We start from the raw sequence: 25460 nt of genomic DNA, 5'->3' as shown, positions 1-25460 counted from the left end.
GGAACGCCCTCCCGTCAGATGTCAAAGAGAACAACAACTACCAGACTTTTAGAAGACATCTGAAGGCAGCCCTGGTTAGGGAAGCTTTTAATGTTTGATGTATTACAGTATTTTAATATTTTTTTTGGAAGCCGCCCAGAGTGGCTGGGGAAGCCCAGCCAGATGGGCGGGGTATAAATTATTATTATTATTATTATTATTATTATTATTATTATTATTATTATCAGAGTATATTGAGAAGCAAAGCTGCTAATTAAGCCTGATCTTCATTAAAGGAAATAAACTGTTGCAACAGGGTCCCCACTCACCACATGCAGGAGGGAGGAGAACTCTGAACAATGGTGTGCAAGCCCTTTTATAGACTTTTGTAAATGCCCACCCTGAAGCCCAAGACCACCCCCCTAAACATCATACATACATCACAGAAGGAGGCGGTCTACAGCAGAAATCCTGTCTGCCAGGATACCTGATAATGGTCACTGATCGCTTTACCTGGGCAGCCTGGCCATTCTTTTGTGATGGTAAATATTTTAATTCCTGAATCCAGGTCATAGGCTCACCCAATTCATACAAAAATATGCCCTTAGGACATGATTTGCAAGCAAAAGGACAATGGGAAGGCTTTTCCCATTTGCCTCCCTTACTACAGAAGAATATCTGAGGTCATTAGGAGAGTCAAAATGGCTCCAGGATTGCTCTCCCATACTATTTCAGACACATGGTTCATATATTTAGATATGTGTGCATTTATGAATATTTACTCTATATTTGAGACCTTAAACTTCTTATAACAGACCTGATGATCCTCAGGGTCCCTTCTAACTCTACGATTCTATGATTTTTCAAACCCACATCCTCATCTTCACTAGCTATAAACCATGCCCCCTTCCTCTCCAGGTATCAAGAGGGTGGCCTGTGGGAATGTTCAGGGATGCAGGAGAGGATATATTGTTTGATTATAGCCTTTCCAACTTGTGTAAAGAAGTTCACAATTTAGCAGAGTAACATTCCCCTTTTTAAACTCAGCGGATGCGTTTGCTCAGACTCGCTAAAGCCTCTATAATAACTGTTCTGGTATTTCCCCCTTATTGCCTCATAAAAGATAAGACACAACACAGTCTTCTATAAAAGTATAAAAAGATTTTACTTACATTCTGTTCACAATTGGATCCCAGAAGGCAGACTTAACTTAGAAAAGTAACATACACCTGGGAAACTATCCCATAAAGAGACAGTCCCTTTGTCCTCTCTTGGCTGGAAGCATCTTTGGCTAATCAGATGTTGCTTCTTCAATGCATTTAGTCAGAGAGAGAGAGATGGCTGCCCTGCCCTGTGCTTTTGTCCTTACCTGCACAGGTGAGGCCACGCCTGCCTCTAGTCACATGCAGAGGAAGTCTGTCCCAGCCCAGAAAGAAACAGGAAGTTTACCTGCTGGCTTGATAAACATTCCTCCCCATGTATAAACATGTTCACTCTAGTGATGTTGTACTTGACTGCTTGTGTTTCACATCCCACATGGCCTTCTCAGGTTTCTTTTGTGTGTGTGTGTGATAATCAGTGAAACTGAGAGCAAATCGGGTGCCAAACTAGGACCAGGGTTCAAATCTCCACTGCATAGGCAAAAATAGATGGTTCCTGCCCTCAAGGGGGTCACAGTCTAAAATAGAAGTGAGGTGAGGGGCAGATAAGGATGAGGAAAGGTCGCCATGGACAAAAGTTCAGCCCCTCCCCACCCCATGCATTCTGCTCTTTCCTCTTTCCTCTCGATACAGAGGAAAATGACCACCTGGAAGAATTGCAGCATGGAAAAAGAGAGAGTTAAACAAGTGGTTAAAATGCTCAGTCGCAGAAACAGATAATTGGATTAGTCATGCAGTGGATTTACCTGGGCTGTACCATTTCAGCTTGCAACATGTGGTGGGGATTAGGAACCTTCATTTGTTGGAATATTTTTGAAGATAAGCAACCACAACACACACAAAACAAGTGTATCACTAGGGAGAAAGGTTCTAGCCCAGATGCGACAGGTTATTTTTTGTAACTGATGGTACTTTTCTCATTCGGTGATAGTTTCACTCTCCCCTTGCAGACCGATGATGAACACAGTGAAATAAATCTGAGAACACCATTTTCTCAATTCAGATTATTTTGCCAAAAATCCTGTGTTCGCCCCAATATTTTTATTTTTTTTGTCCAAACAGCATTCCCACTTATGAATGAATGCCTATGGATGTAGACTAGCACAAATTTAGCATTAGGTTCTTAGTTTTCAAAAAGTCAGAAGATATAAAAAATTAAGTGAACAATTGGTAAACCCATTGAAAGATGTGATGAATGAGATTTTAAAAACGGGTAGAATCCCAGAAACATGGAAAGAAGCCTATATTACAGTATGTAAGGTAATGATAATAATGTAGAAGAATAAGAAAACGCAGTTAAAAAGGATAGGAGATAGGAAATCATGGAAAGAGTGGAAGTAAAAGTAAAGACGTACAGGAATTAAACAACTTGGAGGAATGTAGATATGGTACCATTATTATTATATGCTCATGTTTTATATTTAGGTTATAACCTTTATTTTTGTTTTAAGCACGAATGTAACAGAGTACGTACTGATGGCAAGATATAACAGAAAAGCAAATAAAATTATTTTAAAAAGTCAGAATATACAATATTAATTTCTCTTAGGAAAGAATTATTCGGAGTGAAACTTAATATGGAAATATTTTATTTTTTTGAAAAAGTGTGCAGGCTATTAGACACCGAACCAACATTACTTTTGAAGAGCCACTATTGATGATATCTGCCTTTCCTCAGATTACACTGACTACCATTGGCTACGGGGACAAATATCCGCAAACCTGGAATGGACGCCTCCTTGCTGCAACTTTCACCCTGATTGGCGTTTCCTTTTTCGCTCTTCCAGCTGTAAGTAGGCACTAGGCAAGGCTCATTTTTATTAAGCTCAGTGATGAAAGTAGCCTTGCGGGAAATGACATTTTTTTTACCCCTTCATCACTCTGTATGATTCATTGTTCTACATCAAGAGTGGAGAACCAAGCCAGCAATTTAGTCCCTGATCATCAGCTGATGAGTGGGAGTTAAGCCATACTTGGCTCAGCCGTTCTACTGATTCAATGGATTTTGACAGGTGGGCGGGACAACCTGCCTGCCAATCATGAGGTGTCCTAACAATGTCACCTTTGGCCAGTGAGGCCAATCCTAACCTGGCCTGGTGGAGCCAAAGAGGTTCTTCACCCTGTTTCACAAGGACAGATACCCCTGAGGTTGCTGCAGAGGTGTTGAGTTTGGAGTTGCTCTCCTGAATCATCAGCAGTTGGGTCCAGTTCAGACAATATTTCTGAAGTCTGATCTTGCCCTGCACATGTTGCTGGCACATGGTCTCAGCTCCACCACACTTTCCATCCACACGGAAGGTCATACAGCCATGGATTTAGTTTTTTAATTGAAATCACTTTTGTAGATCACAGGTACACCTATTCCCAGGAGAAGGGAGTCTGGATCAGTAGTAGGCAATGTATTGGGGAAATGCTGTTACCCTGACCTCTTGATGGGTTAAGTGGTTAAGAAGTTGACACAGTGCAGATGTGCTGGCAGAGCCAATCTGGTGCTACTGTTCCTGATAGCCACAAGCCTGCCATTGATTCCTGTGAGGAGGTCTCATCTGAGAATACAGCCTTATCACGTTACAGGGGAGGAGAGATCCTTCAGGGCTGCATTGTTTGGCGAGCCCCCCCCCCCCCCGGAAATAAAGACACATGACACAATTATTAAGGTTAATGGGCTAAATAAGGCCACAGCTTTATTGGTTACAGGTGATGAGCAGTATTGGCTTAGGCATCGGTCCTAACAGACTATATCCAACTTCAGCCTGTCCGCTTGAAGTCCGGGAAGGGTTAACCACCAGTAGGTGGAGTCCTGCTGATGCACATCAACTAGGAGCTCCCCCGGGGTCGCCGATAGGGGGAGTGCCTTAGGTCCTCACCTCCCAAGGCTTCGGACAGGGCCACGCCCCCCGGAATCCTTTATCGGACTACCCTTCAATATGCGGCGCAGGTGATGGCGCTACCTCCCCTCTTCCATCTACAGAACAATACCAATGCCTAACCGCCAATACCAAGAAAGTTGTGACGATTTGCTACGAGGTAGGTGAAAACCAAGAGGCTGGTGCCAATTTGCCAAGTGGAAAAATTCCTACCAGGCCCCTCAACGGCGACCAACCAAGGTCCATAGCAAGGTCAAGAAACGACAACCTTATAGGGCGGGAGGGTGGGAAAAGCAGGAACAGCTGGCAGGTGGGGAAAGAGGGAGATCCCCGGCTGCATCCTGCCTTAAATAGGGCAGGCCACGCCCCCAGAGCCAGCCGATTGGCTGGCCAGGGTGTGACACGGCCGGGAATCCCCCCAATCATGTGGGGCTGTGAAGCCCGCAACCCCACCTCCTTTGTAGGGCGGAAGTGGCTTTCTCGCAGCACTGAAGAGGCGAGGAAAGGATTTCAAAATCAGCCAGCTTCATTAGCCCGGGACTCCAAAATTCCAGATCTCTGCTCCCGCCAAACTGATGTCTAGGTTTTGTGCTGCAATCCCCACGTTTTGTGCAGCCCCCCCCCAAAGACTGAGCAATTGACACTCAAACTGGGGTTGCAAGTGAAGGGCCAATAACCCAGCCTTGTCCGATTGACTCCAAACCAGTGCCAGAGTGGTGTGCTGGTTCGGGGCCATTTGGGGCCGCAAACCCCGCTTTCTGTGCTGCCCCCCAAACTGAGTACTGTATTTTTCGCCCTATAGGACGCACTTTCCCCCCTCCAAAAATGAAGGGGAAATGTGTGTGCGTCCTATGGGGCGAATGCAGGCTTTCGCTGAAGCTTGGAGAGCGAGAGGGGTCGGTGCGCACTGACCCCTCTCGCTCTCCAGGCTTCAGGAAGCTATCCACAAGCCTGGGGAGCCCGCGGGAGTTTCTGCCAGGCTGCCTAGGCTTGCGCATAGCAGCCTGCATCCCAAAACCTGGGGCGCAAAGCGGAGCGCACCCTGGGCTTCGCGCAGCTCTCCGCAAGCTGTGGGAGCCCGGCGTGAAGTCGCGGCGGGCTCCCACGGCTTGCGGAGAGCTGCCTGTTCTGGGGGCTGGCGTCGGGGGAAGCTCGGGCTTCCCCTGCCCCAGCCCCGCACCTGGGGGAAAAATAATTTCCCCCCCTTTATTCCCCCCCCAAAACTAGGTACACCCTATGGGCCGGTGCGCCCTATGGGCCGGTGTGCCCTATGGGGCGAAAAATACGGTAACTGATGCTCAACCCAGGGGCTGATGTACTTGTACTGCACCAACCTTCCCTGACCACTGCCACCTCCCTCCTTTCAAGTAAGCAGCAGCAACACAGGTGTTGGCACGTCAGGTGACCTGACTGCCGCTGCCCGGTCACATGATCTGTTGGTGGCCTAGATGCCTCTATAGATTCAGGTCCTCCTCTGTGTGTTTTTCAATTATTCTCTAGATACTTGAAGATAATGTGTCCCTTCTACTAGTGATTCTTAAAGGAGTATGCTCCCCCGCTCCCCGGAATCTGGTATAAGGGGCAGACAAATGAGTCCGTTGACCATGTTAACTGGAAATAGCACTATTCTTTATTCCCAGGGTATTCTAGGTTCTGGATTTGCACTGAAGGTTCAAGAGCAGCACCGCCAAAAGCACTTTGAGAAGAGGAGGAACCCTGCAGCGGGCCTGATCCAGGTGAGAAGACTGGAATGTGGGTGCTTGGAGGGGGCCAGAACAGGAAGATCGGGGTCTGCAATCTGTGCCCATGGGGGGAAAAAAGGGAGGGGGTGGAGAGGAAAGAGAGAGAGAGGGAGAAGTGAGCCTCAAGCGGACGCTAAACAAAAAAATTAGATGGTATTTTACGGTTGGTTTTAATTGACAGCTGCCCCGAGTGGAACATAAGCAACAGAAGGGTGGGATATAAATTTTCAAATAAATGAAGTCCCATGAGCAGGTCTTTGCAGATGTTCTGATCTGGGCAAGACTTCAAGGGCAGCTCTCTGTGGGGGAACACTCAGGTTTGCGTCTTGCAAAATGAGGGGATGAGGGTGGCACTGTGGTCTAAACCACCAAGCCTCTTGGGCTTGCTGATCGGAAGGTCAGCAGTTCGAATCCGTTCAACAGCGTGAGCTCCTGTTGCTTTGTCCTAGCTCCTGCCAACCTCACAGTCCGAAAGCACACCAGTGTGAGTAGATAAATAGGTACTGCTGCGGCAGGAAGGTAAACAGCATTTCCATGCACTCTGGTTTCTGTCACGGTGTTCTGTTGTACCAGTAGTGGTTTAGTCATGCTGGCCACATGACCCAGAAAAGCTGTCTGTGGACAATGCCAGTTCCCTCGGCCTGAAAGCAGAGATTAGCACCGCAACCCCATAGTCGATTTCGCGAGGACTTAACTGTCCTTTTACCTTTACCTTGCTAAATGCCAGTTGGCCAAGATTACTCTGATGCAACAGAGCCAAGAGCGTGGGCATCTTTACACATGTTACATTGCCTTCATAAAGGTAAAGGTAAAGGGACCCCTGACCATTAGGTCCAGTCGTGGCCGACTCTGGGGTTGCGGCACTCATCTCGCTTTATTGGCCGAGGGAGCTGGCATACAGCTTCCGGGTCATGTGGCCAGCATGACTAAGCTGCTTCTGGCGAGCCAGAGTAGTGCACGGAAACACCGTTTACCTTCCCGCCGGAGCGGTATCTATTTATCTACTTGCACTTTGACGTGCTTTCGAACTGCTAGGTTGGCAGGAGCAGGGACCGAACAACGGGAGCTCACCCCATCATGGGGATTCGAACCGCTGACCTTCTGATTGGCAAGTCCTAGGCTCTGTGGTTTAACCCACAGCGTCACCCACGTCCAATTGCCTTCATAGTTTTCTACTAATGAGGAGACTTCAGGCATCATCAGATGCTTAGATAAGGGCAAGAAAAACAATAGTATCTTAGCTCCACCTGCCTCTGCTCTGGCCTTCCTCTCGAGACTAAAAATACAGCGTTGGACTATTTTCCTTCCTTCCTTCCTCTATAGCCACGAGGCACTTGCTCCTCCCCGGTGGACCAATTCCCACCAGACTCAGAGCCAGAACCCAGAGTTCCATCTGTTTTTCTTAGGCGTAGCACGCCAGCTAATAATTTCCCCCTGATTGCTGTGTGCAGGACTCCAGGGTTTAAAAATAAATAAATCCAACTTCTATTTATATGCTGCAGCAACACATATCAAAGGCTGTGCCAGGGAAATGCTGAATCTGCAATCAGGCAAAATTGAAGGCCTCTCGGCACTTGGGACTCATTACTGCATTTAGATGCCACCCTTTCTCCGAGTTTGAGGCGACTCCCATGGGGCTGCCCCTTGCCTCCTGGCGCTGACCCTGCGAGGCGGAACAGGCAGCCAGGTGGGGGAGAAGGGGACATTCAAGGGCAGCTAAGCTCCAAAACTCTTGCTGCTGTGCCACCCTGCATCTCTCTTGCAAAGATTTAGCCTTTAAAAAGAGCTGATCAGTGCGGACCTTTTGTTTGGAAAGTAGTCTTTGAGCCATGCAAGCTGAGGAATGGGCGCAAGCGGTGGTGGCTGGTCTGCTGTGGCAAATGGGGTAGTGCCAGCCTCTACCTGCTTGCCTTCCTATTGTGCAATCAGCTCATGGCTGTTAGCTCCTTCCTTAGTCTCAGTTTTACCCTTGCAGATCTTGGTCGGGAGGAGGATGGAGGCAAAACTAGAATTAATCATCATATATATATGTGTGTGTATTAGTTTTGCATAAAAGTTATACACCATAAACATAACATTTTCACACATTTAAAAAAGGGTTCTTTCGAACCTTGAGAGCTCCTTCATTCCCTCCATGGGTTCCAATTCTAAGATTTTATTCCTGCGTCTTTTACTGTAAACCACAAAGCCTAGGACTTGCTGATCAGAAGGTCGGCGGTTCGAATCCCCGCGACAGGGTGAGCTCCCGCTGCTCGGTCCCTGCTCCTGCCAACCTAGCAGTTTGAAAGCACGTCAAAGTGCAAGTAGATAAATAGGTACCACTCTGGCAGGAAGGTAAATGGCGTTTCCGTGCACTGCACTGGTTCACCAGAAGTGGCTTAGTCCTGCTGGCCACATGACCTAGAAGCTGTACGCCGGCTCCCTCAGCCAATAAAATGAGACGAGCACCGCAACTCCAGAGTTGGCCACGACTGGTCCTAATGGTCAGGGGTCCCTTTACCTTTATCTTTATCTGTTATATAATCATAGTATCCAAAATCCATGTTACTTTACAAGTGTCATTGTATTCCTGTCAATGATTTCAGCTGTTTACAGTGATCTCTCAACTACGTTCGAAAGCTATTCCAGTCTTTTAAAAAGTACTTGGTCTTCCTGATTTCTGATCTTTCCCGTCTGTCTTGCCATTTCTGCATCTTCCATCAGCTTGGTCTGCCACTCTTCTCTGGTCAGTACTTCTTCTTCTTTCCATCTCTGGGCCAGAAGCATCCTTGCTGCTGTCGCTGCATACATAAACAGTCTTTTATTTTATTTTGATAGTTCCGCACCTATAACGCCTAGCAAAAAAGACTCTGGGTTTTTAAAAAAGTTATCTTAAACATTTTTGTCAACTCATTATATATCATTTCCTAGACAGCTTTTACCACCCCACATGATGAAACATCCTATACATATGCTTTTACATTTCCAGCACACATTTGAACTGGTTCTATACATTTTCACAATTTTACTTGGTGTCAAATACCAACGGTACATCGTTTTCATATATTTTTCTTTCAACGAACAGCAGGCTATAAACTTCAAATCCTCTTTTCATAACTTTTCCCATGAAGAAAACTGTATATTATAACCAGCATCTCTTACCCAGCATATAATTAGTGATGTAACTTCTAGAATTAGAGCCTGTTGTTGCTCTGTCTGGCTCTGCCTACCATTGTCCTCTCTGCTTTCCATCCTATTGGTCCTGGTGGGCATCAGCTGCCCCTGGGTGCAATGCTTAGGTAGGAGGAGAAAAGCTATGTCAATCAAACAGTGTCAGGAAAGGCCATAATCTCAGGGGCAAAAGGTTCTGGGTTCAATTCCTGGCGCCTCCAGGTGGGGCTGGGAGAGAACTGCAGAGCCACTGATAGTCCCTGGAGAAAAGACAGAAGTCAAGGGAGTAATTGTGTGACTCAGTCTGTGGCAGCACCTTGTGCTCCTAAGAATCACCGAAGGAGCTTGGGAAGGATAACATTTTTGGAACAGCCCATCATGGTGGAAACGGAGAGCATTTGGAAAGCAGTGCACTGCCAAGGTTAACAGAATTCTGGAGCTGGAAGGGGGTCATCTGGTTTAACCCCCTGCAATGCAGGAATCTCAGCTAACACATCCATGACAGATGGCCATCCAGCCTATGCTTAAAAACCTCCAAGGAAGGAGAGTCCACCACCTCCCAAGGAAGTCTGTTCCACTGCCGAACAGCTCTACCTGATGTTTAGTCAGAATCTCCTCTCTTGTAACTGGAAGCCATTGGTTCGAGTCCGACCCTCTTACCGTTAGTAAGTTCTTCCTGTTGTTGTTGTTTAGTCGTTCAGTCGTGTCCGACTCTTCGTGACCCCATGGACCAGAGCACGCCAGGCACTCCTGTCTTCCACTGCCTCCTGCATTTGGTCAAATTCATTTTAGTAGCTTCGAGAACACTGTCCAACCATCTCGTCCTCTGTCATCCCCTTCTCCTTGTGCCCTCCATCTTTCCCAACACCAGGGTCTTTTCCAGGGAGTCTTCTCTTCTCATGAGGTGGCCAAAGTATTGGAGCCTCAGCTTCAGGATCTGTCCTTCCAGTGAGCACTCAGGGCTGATTTCTTTAAGAATGGACAGGTTGGATCTTCTTGCAGTCCATGGGACTCTCAAGAGTCTCCTCCAGCACCGTAATTCAAAAGCATCAATTCTTCGGCAACCAGGCTTCTTTCTGGTCCAGCTCTCATTTCCATACATCACTACTGGGAAAACCATAGCTTTAACTATACGGACCTTTGTCGGCAATGTGATGTCTTCTTTTTAAGATGCTGTCTAAGTTTGTCAAGTTCTTCCTATGTTTAGTCAAAATCTCCTATCATGTAACTCGAAGCTATTGGTTTGGGTCCTACCTTCTGGAGCAGAAGAAAACGAGTTTTTCCATCTTCCATATGACAGCACTTGAGATATTTGAAGATGGCTATCATATCTTCTCTCAGTCTCCTTTTTTCCAGGCTAAACATGCTCAGCTCCTTCGACCATTCATCATAAGGTTTGTTTTCCAGACCCCTTGATCATCTCAGCCGCCCTCCTCTGCACACATCTCAGCTTGTCAATATTCTTCTTAAATTGTGGTGCCCAGAGCTTCTTAAATTGTAGTATTCCAGGTGTGGTTTGACTAAGGCAGTACTATTACCGCCCTTGATCTGGACGCTATACTTCTGTTGATGCTTGTCATCTTCAGCTGAGCATCACTTGAGCATGACCCCCCACCAGAAGGAAACTAGCTTTGTCAGCTAGTCTTAAGCTGGGCAACAGTGGAGAGGGAAGAAGGACGAAGCAGGCAAGCTTAATTAATTACACGGGCAAACTCATCTCGCCTGTGGCCTGAATTCCCACGGCTATGGCGCTGGAAATGGGGTGCAGGTTTTTGCTGCTGCTCCCAAAACAGATTCCTGTGTGAATAAAGACAAGAGTACATTTTCATCTTCTCTTTTTAAAAAAATCCAATTTAAGATCACATTCTCCCCATCCCCCTTCATAAGGAGAACTGAAATCTTGGCGTGGGGAGAGGGAGGGAGAGGGACTGGAAATTGCTGCATAAATCACCCAGCGGCACTGGTGGGGAACTGTTCCTTATTCCCTGGCACAGCTCTTCAGAGTGTGAGAGAGGAAGAATATGGATCTATGCAGGGCATATGAGGCCAAAGTAGACGCTGTATGAAGTAAACACCTCAATCTGTGAGGAGCATCACATCTGTGTGTGGAGAGAGAGAGAATGTGTGATGTGTGTGCTTGCCTAATCAATTCCTCCATAGGCTGTTTTTCTGATCAGAATCTCTCCCCCTCTCCATATGGTTTTTCACCTGCAGGGGAAATGATACTAACTCTCCCCCTAGCTGAGCTTCAAGATAACTGATATCTTGAAGAATCGCCTGAGATGGTCTTCCTTTCCTCTTTAAGGATGGGGATTCTGTGGCCTCCCAGGTGCTGTTCAGTTCCTGATATCCCTGAACACTGACCTTACTGGTCGAGGCAGATGGGAATTGTAGTCCAAAAGCGCCCAAAGTCATCCCTGCTCCCCAGGCCTGGTGTAAATGATAGATTGTAGCAACCAGATCTCTTTCTTTGCTTCCACACCCCTCTTTAAATTACACCTGCATCTTCAAGAACCGCCTCTTTCCATATGAACCTACCCGGGCCCTGAGTCATAGCTGTCAACTTTTCACTTTTCTTGTGAGGAATCCTATTCGGAATAAGGGAATTCCCCTTAAAAAAAGGAAAAAGTTGACAGCTACGCCTGAGATAATCTTCTGAGGCCCTCCTTTGTGTGCCTCCTCCTCGAGAGGTCCGGAGGGTAGCAACACGAGAACGGGGCCTTCTCTGCAGTGGCTCCCCAGCTGTGGAATGCTCTCCCCAGGGAAGTTCACCTGGTGCCTTCATTGTACACCTTTAGGCACCAGGCAAAAACGTTCCTCTTTAACCAGGCCTTTGGTTGATCTGATTTACATTCCATGCCCTTTTAAAATGTGTTTTTTTGGGGGCGTGGGAATTGAGTTGCTGTTTTTATTAGGTATTTTGTGGTTTTATATCTTGATTTTATTCTGTGAATTGCCCTGAGACTCTGAGGTATAGGGCAATATATAAATTCAATAAATAATAATAATAATAATAATAATAATAATAATAATAATAATAATTCCCTTCGCAGGCTGCGTGGAGGTTCTATGCCACAAACCTCACTCGAACTGATTTGCATTCGACTTGGAATTACTACGAGCGAACCGTGACCGTCCCCATGTACAGGTCAGTATTTCCTTATTACGCTCCGTTTTTCTTCTGTGGGTGCCCACCTCCATCTTAGCATGCTTCTGTTTCGTTACGTTGAAGCAAACCATTCTGCTTTCACCGTTCTTTTAAAAGCTTGCCGGGAGCAGCCGCTGGCATTTCCGCAAGTTTAGTTTTATTTTCAATCGTTGCAGATTTATCTCCCTGTTGTTTCCATGCCCATGGTATTAATTTCTGTTCTTTTCTTGTATGTGTGTGTCCGTGTGTACGTTTTGTGTTGGTTTTCATCTTTATTTTTCTGCACTTGTTGTTGGTGTTGTTCTGTGACAGTGGCCACGCCAAATGCCAGAAGACCTCCTGAAGGGCTTCCCCCGAAAGGTAAAAAATAAAAATCACCACTCAAACCCCACTCTAAAAAACAAACACCCTCTTCTTGATTTCCCCTGGCAATTTGAGTTGCTCTGGTATGTCAGTGTAACGGGGGATTTTCTGGTGAGTCTGGCTTTTTCAAACAACCTGGAATAGCCTCTTGTGACTGCAGTTCCTTTGCCTTTCAACGCGCAAGAGTTTGAGAGCAGGAAGCGTTGGAGATTCCCAGGCAATTGAGCTCACCTTCTAGTAAGAGACTTTCAGCCAGAAGGTTAAGCCCAGCTTGGGGAATGTGGCTTGGATGGTGCCAACAGAGAGCTAGTTGGCTGCAGAAATGTGTAGCTGAAGTGGCTGGTGCCTCGGGTTTGACATTTGTAACTTGTGAAATATCTCTGCGGCTTGGCTGCCGATAGGGCCAATGCAAGCCATGGCCAGGAGGCTGTGTGTGGCAAACTGTGTTGTAGCCCCCTTCCGCTACAACCACCACAACAACACATTTCAAGAGGGTTCGCCGTGCTTTGTTATCTGCAGTTTGAGGGCAAGCTGTGCTTTGTGCAAACCACGGTTTGCCACATTTGGACATGCCTGCAAACGATGGTTTGTTGTGTACCAGAAGTTGGGGTAGAGTCTTATGGAGATGTGTGGCAGGCGGACAGCAGAGCAAGGAAGGCAAAGTCCCAGCCCTAACAGGAAGCCCTTTGTAGCTCTTCCTGTCCCAGTGTGTTCATGCACAACCTTTTTGGAAGGGGCTGGTCCAGAGTCTATTTTACCACCAGGAAGTTGCCCTGTGTTGCAGTTCCGATCATTCCCACATGGATTGTAAGGAGTGCTGCCTTCTGTTCTGCTCTTTGTGCTCCAAACAACTTTCTGAATTTCTTGGTGCCATTTTAGCACAGTTGGGGAAACAGGATTTGCCTTCTGTTTTATTTCAATGCTTTTGCAACTCACAGAGCTTCCTTCTATTGCCTTGGCAGCCTTGAGAATCCAGCAAGAGCTATTTCAGACTCCATAGTTAGTAGCTGTGGCAATGTCTTAATCCGACGGACCCATTGACCTATTTTGCTGTTGCGCTGCTCATTGTGTTTCGAAGTTTTAATTTTCAGTTTTTAGGTGTGTGGGTGTTTTTTTTAAAATAAAAAAAAATCCCGGGCACCAAATTTTTGGGAGTTTGCATTTCTGAAATTTATTCTCTGCAAAGTTGCAATGGCCATTGGCCAATATCAATAAAAGCAATTAGAGCCTGTTAGGGAATCCAGGATTGCTTCAGTTTTGCAGGTGGTGAATGTCGAGGCTGAGTGTGAATGACTTTCCTAAGATTGCCTGGTGAGTTTATCATCTGGATGAGTGACCAGGAGAGGCAAGCTCAACCTACAATAACCAGCGTCCTAGGAGACGGATGCCACTGAAAAACACCCCCTGTTCTGTGGGCAACCAGCTGCTTATTATTTATTTATTTATTTATTTATTTATTTATTTCCTAATATTTATACACAGCTTACCGTATTTTGCGCCCCATAGGACGCACCGGCCCATAGGACGCACCTAGTTTTTTTGGGGGGGAAATAAAGAAAAAAATTTTATTTCCCCCCCAGGTGCAGGGCTGGAAGAACCAGGTCGGGGAACAGCGGGAAGGCGCACTCCGCCTCCCCGCTGTCCCCCGAGCTTGTGGGGCTGGCGATGGGGAGAAGTGCACTGAGCCCGGGACTGCAGGCACATCTGCGCAGCCATCGGGAGCTGGGCTGAGCCCAGGACTGCAGGCACCTCTGCGCGGCCATCGGGAGCCGGGCGGGACTCCCGAGGGTTGCGCAGAGCTTCCTGAAGCCTGGAGAGCGAGAGGGGTCGGTGCACCGACCTCTCTCGCTCTCCAGGCTTCAGCGAAAGCTTGCATTCGCCCCATAGGACGCTCACAAATTTCCCCTTCATTTTTGGAGGGGGAAAAGTGTGTCTTATAGGGCGAAAAATGTGGTGATTGTAATTGTAAAAAAAAAAACCCTCAACGTGATTTCAAAAAAGATAAAAACGAAAAAATTACCACTAAGAAAAAAATGACAGCAATAATTAAAAACTTTCAAATAATAGGCAGATCATCGGCTTTCTAAGCACCTCGGGTAGGCTTGTCTAAGCAAAGCTGGTTTTAACAGACTCTGAAAGGAATACTGTGATATCAATAGGCAGGGAGTTCCACAGATTTCATGGTCTGGGGAGCTGCATGTGGGTAATACAGTAAACCAATTCAGCCCTGATGTTTTCACAGTCTGCCATATTAACATCTTTAAAAAGTCTGATGAAATCTGGCTCTAACAGCACCATCAGCATAAGAAAACAGACCCTTTGAGCATCGCACTTCTATTAACACCGGCAGGTAAATGTGGCTATTTTCAGCTGTGAAGGTGCAGAGCTGACTCTATTCAAAATCTGGGTTGAATACTTTGTTCTAACAGCTTAGCATCTAGGACTGCAGAGCAGAAAGCGTGGGAGAGTCTCAACCACTTCATCTCAGAGACACAAAGTCTCTGTGGTTAGTCGTGTTTCTTAAATTTGCAAGTTTCAAGGGCGTCTGCAGTGAGGCCGTATGTTTACAGTGCAATTCTGTTCAAGTGGCGCTTACTCACAGGGAAGTATATCTAGGATTGTAGCCTTGCCTTCGTTTGCACGGACGCACGTACACAGAGCATAAAGGAGGATGGAGGTATAACTCTCTCACACAGAATGCTTACAAATAATGCCTAACAGAAACATGTGCATGTCTATCCTTTCTAAAAACAATCCTAATCAGTAGAATTAAAGCTTTTCCATACCGTGAAGCAAACGGTCATGTTACATTGTCCAGCACCACCTCCTCATTTATCCTTGAGCGGCTGAATGCCAGGCTAAAAGAACGTAAGAGATAAATTGGATTTTGTCCAGTTGAGTGGCAGCTGGCTTGCTATCGGCCAGAGCGAGACGTCTGCTAGAAATAAAAAACTGAGCTGCGTTCAGTTTGATTCCTGATGCGTGGCATATCCAAGCAGGCATTCTGAGTGTGTTTTTGACCACGGATGTTGTCCGCTATCAGGGGCCGTGTGAAATGCAAGCGGTCACACAATGGGGCTGTTTGCCATACAGTGGACGCTCGGGTTGCGAATGTGATCCATGTAGGAGGCACGTTCGCAACCCGCAGTGTTGCATCCGCACACGCGTGGGTTGTGCTTCTGCGCATGTGCAACGCGCGATTTAGTGCTTCTGCACATGTGCGAGCACCGAAACCCGGAAGTAACCTGTTCTGGAACTTCCGGGTTCGGCGCGGTGCGCAACCTGAAAACGCGCAACCCGAAGCGTTTGTAACCCGAGGTATGACTGTACTTATACTGTCATCTTGATGCAATGACACCGTTTTCTAATGTGCTCTCTTGCCAAGGTCTTTGCAGGGCACGAGGTCCAGAAAGGCAGGGCTGGGTCGGGCAACAGAGAATCGTCACAGGGGCAGAAGCAGCGGGCGGGCAGGGCAAGAAAGGAATAAATAGCCAGACACGCTGAATGGACCAGGAATACTCATTCACATTGCCTGGGCTATGGGCTTTCAACCTCATTTCATGTGGCTGCCAAGCGGATGAAGAAATGGGGCAAAGGGAGGTTCCAGATAGAGAGACCACTAGCTCTAGTCTTGCTCACTGGCAGCATGTGACAGGAACGAGGCAGCAGTAAATCCCACCGATCAAGCTGGAGTTAACTCTTTATTAGCCAAACAGGATCTGCACGGGAGTGTCAGGCCTAATGGGCACAGCAACTGAGGTCTTGCCTCCATGGAACAGTTGCTGAGACTGAAGATTTTCCCTGTGACCCCCCCATCAATGCTCCCCCCCCACTCCCTCAGCTCTGAGCCGTCTTCCCTTGGTGGTTCGCCAGCTAGTTCCTCCCACTGTTCCTAAGAGATTATCTACAGTGGTACCTCTGGTTACAAACTTAATTTGTTCCGGAGGTCCGTTCTTAAACTGAAACCGTTCTTAACCTGAGGTACCACTTTAGCTAATGGGGCCTCCCGCTGCCGCTGCGCCGCCAGCGTGCGATTTCTGTCCTAATCCTGAGGTAAAGTTCTTAACCCGAGGTACTGCTTCTGGGTTAGTGAAGTCTGTAACCCGAAGTGTTTGTAACCCGAGGTGTTTGTAACCCGAGGTACCACTGTACAAGGAAATGTGACTCTCAATCAAAAAACCCCCCCGCCCCATTGTGCAGGACTCTCCAGTACCAGATCCCTTCATGTGTAAGAACAAATATGCTGGCTGACATACATTTAGATTTTAATCGCTTATGCATTATATTTCCTGGAAGAAATGGAGGAAGTGAGAGATTTTACTTTCTTGGGCTCCATAATCACTGCAGATGGTGACAGCAGTCACAAAATTAAAAGACGCCTGCTTCTTGGGAGAAAAGCAATGACAAACCTAGACAGCATCTTAAAAAGCAGAGACATCGCCTTGCCAACAAATGTCCGTATAGTTAAAGCTATGGTTTTCCCAGTAGTGATGTATGGAAGTGAGAGCTGGACCATAAAGAAGGCTGATCGCCAAAGAATTGATGCTTTTGAATTATGGTGCTGGAGGAGACTCTTGAGAGTCCCATGGACTGCAAGAAGATCAAACCTCTCCATTCTGAAGGAAATCAGCCCTGAGTGCTCACTGAAAGGACAGACCCTGAAGCTGAGGCTCCAATACTTTGGCCACCTCATGAGAAGAGAAGACTCCCTGGAAAAGCCCCTGATGTTGGGAAAGAGGAGAAGGGGACGACAGAGGACGAGATGGTTGGATAGTGTTCTCGAAGCTACAAACATGAGTTTGACCAAACTGCGGGAGGCAGTGGAAGACAGGAGTGCCTGGCGTGCTCTGGTCCATGGGGTCATGAAGAGTTGGACACGACTAAATGACTAAACAACAACAACATTATGTTCGGGGGGGTCAATTTCGTCCAGGGGGTCCGGCACACTTCCTCCGCGCAGCTCTGCTCTTCCCCCCTGGAACCTTTGACTCCAGCAGAGTAAACACAGCAGAAGCAGAAGCAGGAACGTTCTGTCGTGTGGTAATAACTCAGGCTTGAAACACAGCAATCTCCTTATCTTTAAAGTCTTTATTGCTGTACAAATCAACACATCGTAAATCTTCCCGGTGAGACGCAACTCATGTTGCTCCTTTCTCCATGGAGCTTAACACGCAGACTGAAAGCACACGGAGAAATCCACACCCCTTCCGTGTTCTCTGCCCGCCCTCAGAATGTGAGGCGTCATCACTCAGAACTCTTAACCCTGTAAGTTCTGAGCCCCCTCAACACCCCCTCTCGAATCACGTTCTGAGGGGACTTCTGAGTGTTCAACACCTTCCCCATTGCCTTCCGCCCCTTCCTGGCATCGTTGTTAGGCACCTGTTGAACCTCACAAACCTCAGGTTCGCACTGTGCGAAACCAACCCACGCATTTGTGACCTGAAACCTCTCAGGTGGAATTCCCTTTGTAGCCCTTGAAGACCGCCTGGGCACAAACTGGGGTGCTCCTCCTGACCCACTGGGGCCAGCATGTGCGTCTTCCTCATCAGAAGACTCCCCCTCTGACTTGACACGTTTGTGAGCTTTCTCCATTATGCGCACAGGAGATGAGGGCTCACTCTTGGACACTCCCTTCACAACCTGTGGAGACGCCCTACTCTGTTGCGGGACCTGGTCTCCACCAGCAGGTTCAGGCTCTGGCTCTCTTTCCTCCTCAGAGTCGTACAGACAATCTGAGTGAACGTCAGAGCTCGCTTTGCGCCTTGCCCAGCCATCCTGCTCAAAGAACTCAGCCTGTTTACTGACCAGAAGCTTGGTCTGATCACCTTCTGGGTATGCGAATCTCCACCCCTTGGTCGCGGGTTCGTACCCACAGAAGATCATTTCCTGGTACTTTGGACCACCTTCTTGCTGCAACCACTTTGGTACAGGCACCATGGCCCTGCAACCAAAAGTGCGAAAGAAATGCACAAGCGGCTTCTGCCGATGAAGCAGGAAATATGGGGTGTCACCTACCACTGCATTGTAGCACCTGTTCATCGAGAAATTGGCCGTTTTTACCGCCTCCCCCCAAAAACTGTGAGGCAAACCAGAGTCATCCAGTAGAATTTCGGATGCTCGAACCAGAGCTTTACTCCTCAGCTCTGCCACGCCACTCTCCTGAGGAGAAGTCACCTTGTGACGTATCCCCCTCTGGCGAAAGAAACCCTTTAGAGCAGACCCAGTGACCTCAGAACCACGGTCAAACTGGAAACCTTGCACCTTGGTGGAGAACCTCTGTTCCACCTCCGCAACCCAATCTTTGATCAGTTGCGCTGCTTCCTCCTTAGCTTTCAGCGTGAAAGCCCATGCGTTCCTAGTAAAATCATCTGTCAGCACCATCAGCCACTTGGCCTTGCCCAGACTTGGCTGTGGCATACCTAAAAGGTCTGCATGCACAAGCTCAAAAGGCTTTGTGGTGACCCTCTCCACCCTGGGATCATTAAACCCCTTGTTTCTGGCTTTCCTGCAAGCCTTGCACTTCAAAGGTTTACCACATTCTTTTACCTTGCAACCTTTGGTGCACTCTGATAACATCTGGACGTCCTCACAGGACCCATGTGACATCCTCTTGTGCCACACGCAAGCACACGACACATGAGTGTGGTCAGTGGCTTTCCCCTCACCCTCGAGAGGTGATTCCAGAACAAAGAGGTTGTTCTGATTTTTTCCAACACTTACGAGCTCCTTCCCATCTCTGGAGATGGTGCAAATATTTTTTTCAAAACTCACAGAATATCCCTCCTGTAAAAGACATGGTACAGAAAGCAGGCAATGTTTTATCTCAGGGAGAACATAAACCTTCAATTCAGCCTGTAAAAAAGAGACGAACATGTTAGAAACATGGGTTACACGCCCCTGTGCACCTGTAGCAAATCTAACAGTTTTCTCAGTTGAAACAGCTTTGCAGTTCCACATTTGTCCATCAGGTGGCGCTGTGACCAGATGGGCATTCGCAGCTGAGTCAACAACCCAACGTAGCACGCTCCCCCCACCGGAGTTGTCCTTCTTTGTTGCCTTTGTTGCAACTGACTTCCTGCTGCCCCCGACCTTGGAGCTCTCGCTGCAGGTGGTGTTGTCCAAAACCGCCATCGAAGCAGACAGTTGAAAAACGCTCCCACGTCTGCTCCCTGTGTTGCCATGGAAACCCGGCTGGTTCCCATGGGAAACGACCTTGAACACATCCTGCCCTGGCTCCGTTGCTCTCTGTGGGCAGTTGCGTCGCAGGTGTTCAGCCGAGGCACAAACAAAACATCGCCTAGTGCCTTTGGTCTTCTCTGCCCTCCCAACCTCTCCAGCAGCAATCCTCCTCGAGGCTTTTCTGCCATTGGGAAAATGGCTTTTGGCTTCTGCTGTGGTTTCTCTGCAAACCCCCTCCAGCTCCTGCCAAACAGCCTGGGCACTCTCAAGACCCTTGGAATGGCCTCTCTGGCCTGCACCCCCAAACTTGGGTGCACCTCCAGAGGAACAGCTTGCCTCTGCTTTCCTCTTCCCAGCTTCCAGCAGCTTTCCAGCACACGGCTGCCTGTCTCTCTGGCGTGTCAAAGCATCGCAGCAGCTTTTAGACACGGCTGCAGCCCACTTTGGGCTTCCAGGGCATCCCACAGCCCCTCCTTGACTCTCTGGGCGTTCCCCAGCTTCTGTGCAGCTCTTGGCCCCTTCTGGGCGTCCAGCCCCCTCTGGGCTTCTTGGGCATGGTGCTTCCTCAGAGCAATTCTCAGCCCCCTCCAGCCTGGCTCCCACTGCTTTCTTCAGTGCCTGCCTTCTCCCGGCCCAGGGCTTGCTCCCGTCCACCTTATCAACAGGGACGGAGTACGATTCATGGCTGTCTGCCATCTCTCCCCGGGGCCCGGCCTACTCACGATACAGTAGCACCTCCCGGTCCGGCAGATCCTTCCCAGCGAGCTCCTCCCGGCTGGCTCCAGCTACTCCTTAGCTGGCCTTTGGCTGCTGGCCTCTTTGCCTGCAGTCTCCTCACACGCACGAACGTTGCTTATCTTTATTGCTGATCTCCATAACCTGATCGGGGTCAAGATCGACCGGGGGGTTCGGCACACTTCCTCCGCGCAGCTCTGCTCTTCCCCCCTGGAACCTTTGACTCCAGCAGAGTAAACACAGCAGAAGCAGAAGCAGGAACGTTCTGTCGTGTGGTAATAACTCAGGCTTGAAACACAGCAATCTCCTTATCTTTAAAGTCTTTATTGCTGTACAAATCAACACATCGTAAATCTTCCCGGTGAGACGCAACTCATGTTGCTCCTTTCTCCATGGAGCTTAACACGCAGACTGAAAGCACACGGAGAAATCCACACCCCTTCCGTGTTCTCTGCCCGCCCTCAGAATGTGAGGTGTCATCACTCAGAACTCTTAACCCTGTAAGTTCTGAGCCCCCTCAACACATTACATTTCCTGTCCACCTTTTTCTCTGAGGAGCTCAGGGTAGTATACATGTTTCTTGCCCCCCCATCTAACAACAGCCCTGTGAGGTAGGTTACCCTGTGGGTTATCGATCACCAGCCTCGGCATCCTCATCCAGTTCTCCTTTTAAATTACTGTATTTGATTGCTAGATGCCCTGAGGACATGAATTCCAAACATGCACAGAGTTCAATCCATCATTGCTCCTTTCCAGAACTGTATAAAAACTCTTCTTTCCTCCTTGAGCTGTTTCCCCCCCTGTGGCGGCTGCAGTTCATAGTTCATAGTTGTGACCCATGCTTTGTAAACAAGGGGGCAAACAGACCTTAGGTTGGAATCCTGCACCTTGGCGTCAGCCCCATGAACCGGGGTGGGTCTTATTCCAATAAAACAGGGTCGTGCTGTTAGCTGGCCAGTGCTGAAACAAATCTTCCGTATTCCTAACCACCTAAAGGCACCCTTCATTTTTGGAGTTTAAATGGGGTGGTTTCTACTGACAGCAGTTTAGCATCAAAGGACTCTCCAGAGCCCTAGTTCCTTGGCCAGTGGAATATTCTTGCACAGGCTGCCTAGATGAAAATCGCAGGGAATCCCCGTGATGACGCTTGGGGAAAAGAAACTCCCAGAACGAAGGATTCTTTCCAGAAGTCTCCCTAGCTGAGAAGCAGCCTGCGTCATTTCACTGCGGGCAGATGACACAATATGGCAATCCTGACTTGATCTGAGCCAGGGTGGGGGTATTTTCCCGGATGCTAAACACAGCAGACCATGTCGCTTTCCACATCCCTGGTTTTCACAGCGTGCGATTTATCCCCGGGCCAACAATGTGCAGGCTCTCTTTCATCCTTAATGTGCTTATTTGGCAAACTGCATGAGATGCCCTGCGAAAAATAGTATGAATCCATTGAGTCATGGCTGCCTTTCCTTGCCGGCTGGATGCGGGCGTGCGGCCTCAAAGGTTAAACTGAGGGGACCGATACCAGAGGTGGTATTCTAGGAGATGCTGAATATCCCTCGTGCCTCTCCATTATGTAGGGTGGGTTTTTAATAGAGTTGCAAAAATTGGGTGCCTCCTGCTCTCTCTGCAAAGCGGTGGCAAGAGCCCATGGAGTTCCAGCCACTCACCCACCCAGGGTTTCTTTGGAGAATTGAGACAGAGTGGAGACTATCGTAGCTGTAAGAAAGATGGTTTATTCACCTGTTTGCACCATCATTCTGCATGGGAGGAGTCCAGATCTTACAGCACGGTCATTTCAAGAGGGGCTTGTACCCTCTTCTGAGTTTATGGATTTTCTCAATTTCATGCTCCCTCAATGCCCTGTTTAGGGGAAATTCCCGCGCCACCCTAAAACTGGTGCTAATGGGGAATGGAGAGCAACATCTACTGCCCTCTGCTGGGGTTTTCTCCTGGTGGCTAAACCCAGCTCCACTGGGAACCATGTTACAGGATGACACAACAGACTCTGCTGGGGGCTTTTGGGAGGAAAAAATGGCACCTGGTGATCTTTGAGAGCGACACAGAAACTCTAGTGAAGGGCAATGAGTTCTGTCTTCATCCTCTCCAATTTCAGGGGCGTTAGTTCTCTAGTTCCACTCCCCAAAAAATCCAAGCTGAAAGTTCTTTATGGAGGGCATTGTCTGTTGTTGGCCCAATCCTATTGAAGTCCCTTCTTCCCTCTACCATACAGCAAACATTACCCATCAGATGCTTCCAACATCTTGTAATGATGTATCTTTTGTTCAGGATTCCCATTTGACTGTACCTTGATACAGGGATCCAATTAATCTCTGTTTAATTTGATTTTTATTTGCTTTTCTACGTTTTTAAGCCATTTTATTTGTTTTCAGTTGCATCCTTGTTTCAATATCCATTGTTTCTATATCCCACACAGTGTACAACAGCACTTGGCTTTCTTTAAAAAACCATTAAGTGGTTTAGAAAAAGCTTTTAATAATAATAATAATAATAATAATAATAATAATAATAATATCTTTATTGTCATTGCCCCCTCTCGGGGACAACGAAATTACTTGACTGCTCCATAAAAACACTAATTAAAACAATACAGTATAGTACAGCAAGGAAGATTAGATGACTTTCAAAGTCCAGGCTTCCCATTCAGGGCCGAGATCGCTCTGGAGAAGAAGCTGTTCTTAAGACGGCTCGTTCTTGTCTTCATCGTCCTGTATCTCCGTTCCGACAGCAGAAGCTCGAAGAGACAGTGACCAGGATGCGATGGATCTTTTACTATGTTCCTATGGCACTTTGTGGCATAAATCTGCTCTAAGGTGGAGAGTGGGCAGCCAACAATGCTCTCTGCTGCCTTAACAACTCTGCACAACCCCATCCTGTAGTACAGCTTCCGTGCCACACACATAAGCCATAAGTGAGCACGCTCTCAATGGCACAGTGATAGAAGGCAAGCAGCAGTTTCTGCGGAAGATGGTTTTTTCCTTAGAATTCTCAAAAAGTACAGTCTCTGCTGCGCCTTCTTCACAAGCCCCCTTGTGTTGACACTCTAGGACAGATCCTCTTGTAATTCAATGCCCAAAAATCTGAACGTTGTTACCCTCTCCACACAGACCCCATCAATCAAAAGTGGCTGGACATTGCTCTTCTGTCTCCTGAAGTCCACCACAAGCTCCTTTGTCTTCCTTGTATTTATGAGCAAGTTGTTAGCTCTGCACCACTCTGTCAACCGCTCCACCTCATCTCTATAATCCGTTTCACCCTCCCTTTCAGGGATGAGCCCAATCACAGTTGTGTCATCTGCATATTTGACAACCCTATTACTAGGGTGAGCAGCGACACAATCGTACGTGTAGAGAATATAAAGGAGCGGACTGAGTACGCATCCCTGTGGTGTTCCTGTGTTCCTAAGCATATTAGAGGTATAAGGGCCCAACCGAACCCTCTGGGGGCGGTCTGACAAAAAGTCCAATATCCACCCACAAAGTGATAACGGAAGCCCCAGATCTTCCAGTTTAGACATCAGGCGTTGTGGTAGAATGGTATTAAATGCCGAGCTGAAATCTAAAAAAATGGATAATTTTTGGCCTGGCATTAGTTTTTTGGTGTGCTGTTTTATCTGCTGCTGTTTTCTTGGCATGCGTGCTTTTTTAAAACAGGATTTTATGGGTGACTCCTGGTGTCAGCCTCTAGTTTAACGTCACCCTTTTGTAGATGTGCCGTTTTGTGAACTGCTTTGCATCTTATTTTTAGAGCACGAAAGGATCACATAAGTATTTCAAATAAGGATCAAAGGAGATCTTTGGATCCCGGCCTCTCCCCTGCCCCGTCTTTTTAACAAAAAGCAAAATATCCTCCTCCTCCTCCTCCTCCTCCTCCTCCTCCTCCTCCTCCTCCTCCTCTTCTTCTTCTTCTTCTTCTTTCTCTCGTAGCCGAGTAAGATTGTCTTTCATAAACACCGTTTTAACAATGAGTCTGTAAGTGACTGTGGAGGCCAATTCTGGATCCACACATCCTTCCACAGTGGGACATAGGTTTCCTGGTGGGAGTAGATCACTGTGTGGATTTGCCAAGCGTGCCTTCCTCTTAGCACGTTTCTCCCCTTGTGTCCTGAGTTCGAGTGTCTTCAAAGCCCATGACACCTTTGGTAAAGGCTGTTCTCCAATTGGAGCTCTTGCAGGCAAGTGTTTCCCAATTGTTGGTTTTTATACTACATTTTTTAAAGATTTGCCTTGAGACAAGACTTTAAACCTCTTTTGCTGACCACCAGCATTACGCTTTTCATTTTTAAGTTCGGAATAGAGAAGTTGCTTTGGAAGGCGATAATCAGCCATCTGCACAACATGACCATCCAAGAAGTTGATGTTGAAGAATCGTTGCTTCAGCACTGGTGATCTGTGGTCCAGAGTATCTCTGCTCTTACAGGTGATTGCATAGAGCTGGTCACAATATGGTTGGGAGAGAGTCAGGATACTGCTGTGGATAGGTCAGTCTTCCCCCAACGTGATGCTCTCCAGATATTTTGGAGCACTTCAGGTGGTTAGGCTGACAGGAGAGTTAAGTAAGTCCCAAGGTGAAAAAGAGCTGTCGTGAAACTGATACCTTCTCTCACTTGTTTCCCACTTGGGAAAAGTGTCTTCCTGGCATGGGGGTGGGAGAACTCTTGCTCGTTTCACCTCCACAGTGCAGGCAATCCTTTATCAATTCCATTCCCCCATCAATTGCAGCATTGCACACAATTCTGGAGTTTAAGCAAGGTTGCGCACAAGGATTTAGTCCCAAAAGCGAACAGGAAGGAATGTCCCGTGAGTTCACAGAAGTGCCTTCACAGCAGACTGTGATATAAAGCCGACAAGAGCTTCTAAACACCTTGTTCATTTCACCTCTGAAAACGCGTCTTCAGGCTTGCAGAGCTGGAGTTGGGGACAAAGTTTTATCGGTTTCTCTGTAGCTTTTCACAGGCTTTTCACAGGAATTACATAACTTAGGTTTGTTGTTGATTTTTCCCCTCTAAGATTTGGTATCCTGGGGAGGAATTCAGTGTAACACTAAATAAATTATTCCATCAGCTCAGGGCATTTCAGAAGGAATGATCCCTGTGCTCCTCACCTCGTGTGCTGTTCTG

At 47.6% G+C, this 25460-nt stretch overlaps 1 protein-coding gene across 8 annotated transcripts in view; it reads left to right on the top strand.

The window, feature by feature from the left end:
* The window catches only part of KCNQ2 (potassium voltage-gated channel subfamily Q member 2), a 154034-nt gene that overhangs the window by 68330 nt on the left and 60244 nt on the right, over positions 1 to 25460 (top strand). For 7 of the 8 annotated variants that reach the window (XM_053394495.1, XM_053394494.1, XM_053394497.1 and 4 more), the window contains exons 6-8: positions 2818 to 2928; positions 5647 to 5742; positions 11952 to 12046. In XM_053394495.1, the coding sequence (XP_053250470.1) occupies positions 2818 to 2928; positions 5647 to 5742; positions 11952 to 12046 (302 nt within the window). Of the gene's footprint in view, positions 1 to 2817; positions 2929 to 5646; positions 5743 to 11951; positions 12047 to 12358; positions 12407 to 25460 lie in introns of all 8 variants that reach the window. The other variant, XM_053394501.1, reaches the window with a different exon arrangement.

Source organism: Podarcis raffonei, chromosome 6 (genome assembly GCF_027172205.1).
Source record: "Podarcis raffonei isolate rPodRaf1 chromosome 6, rPodRaf1.pri, whole genome shotgun sequence".
Lineage (NCBI taxonomy): Eukaryota > Metazoa > Chordata > Lepidosauria > Squamata > Lacertidae > Podarcis > Podarcis raffonei.
Note: the sequence above shows the minus strand (reverse complement) of the source record. Positions and strands in the feature narration are given on the sequence as shown.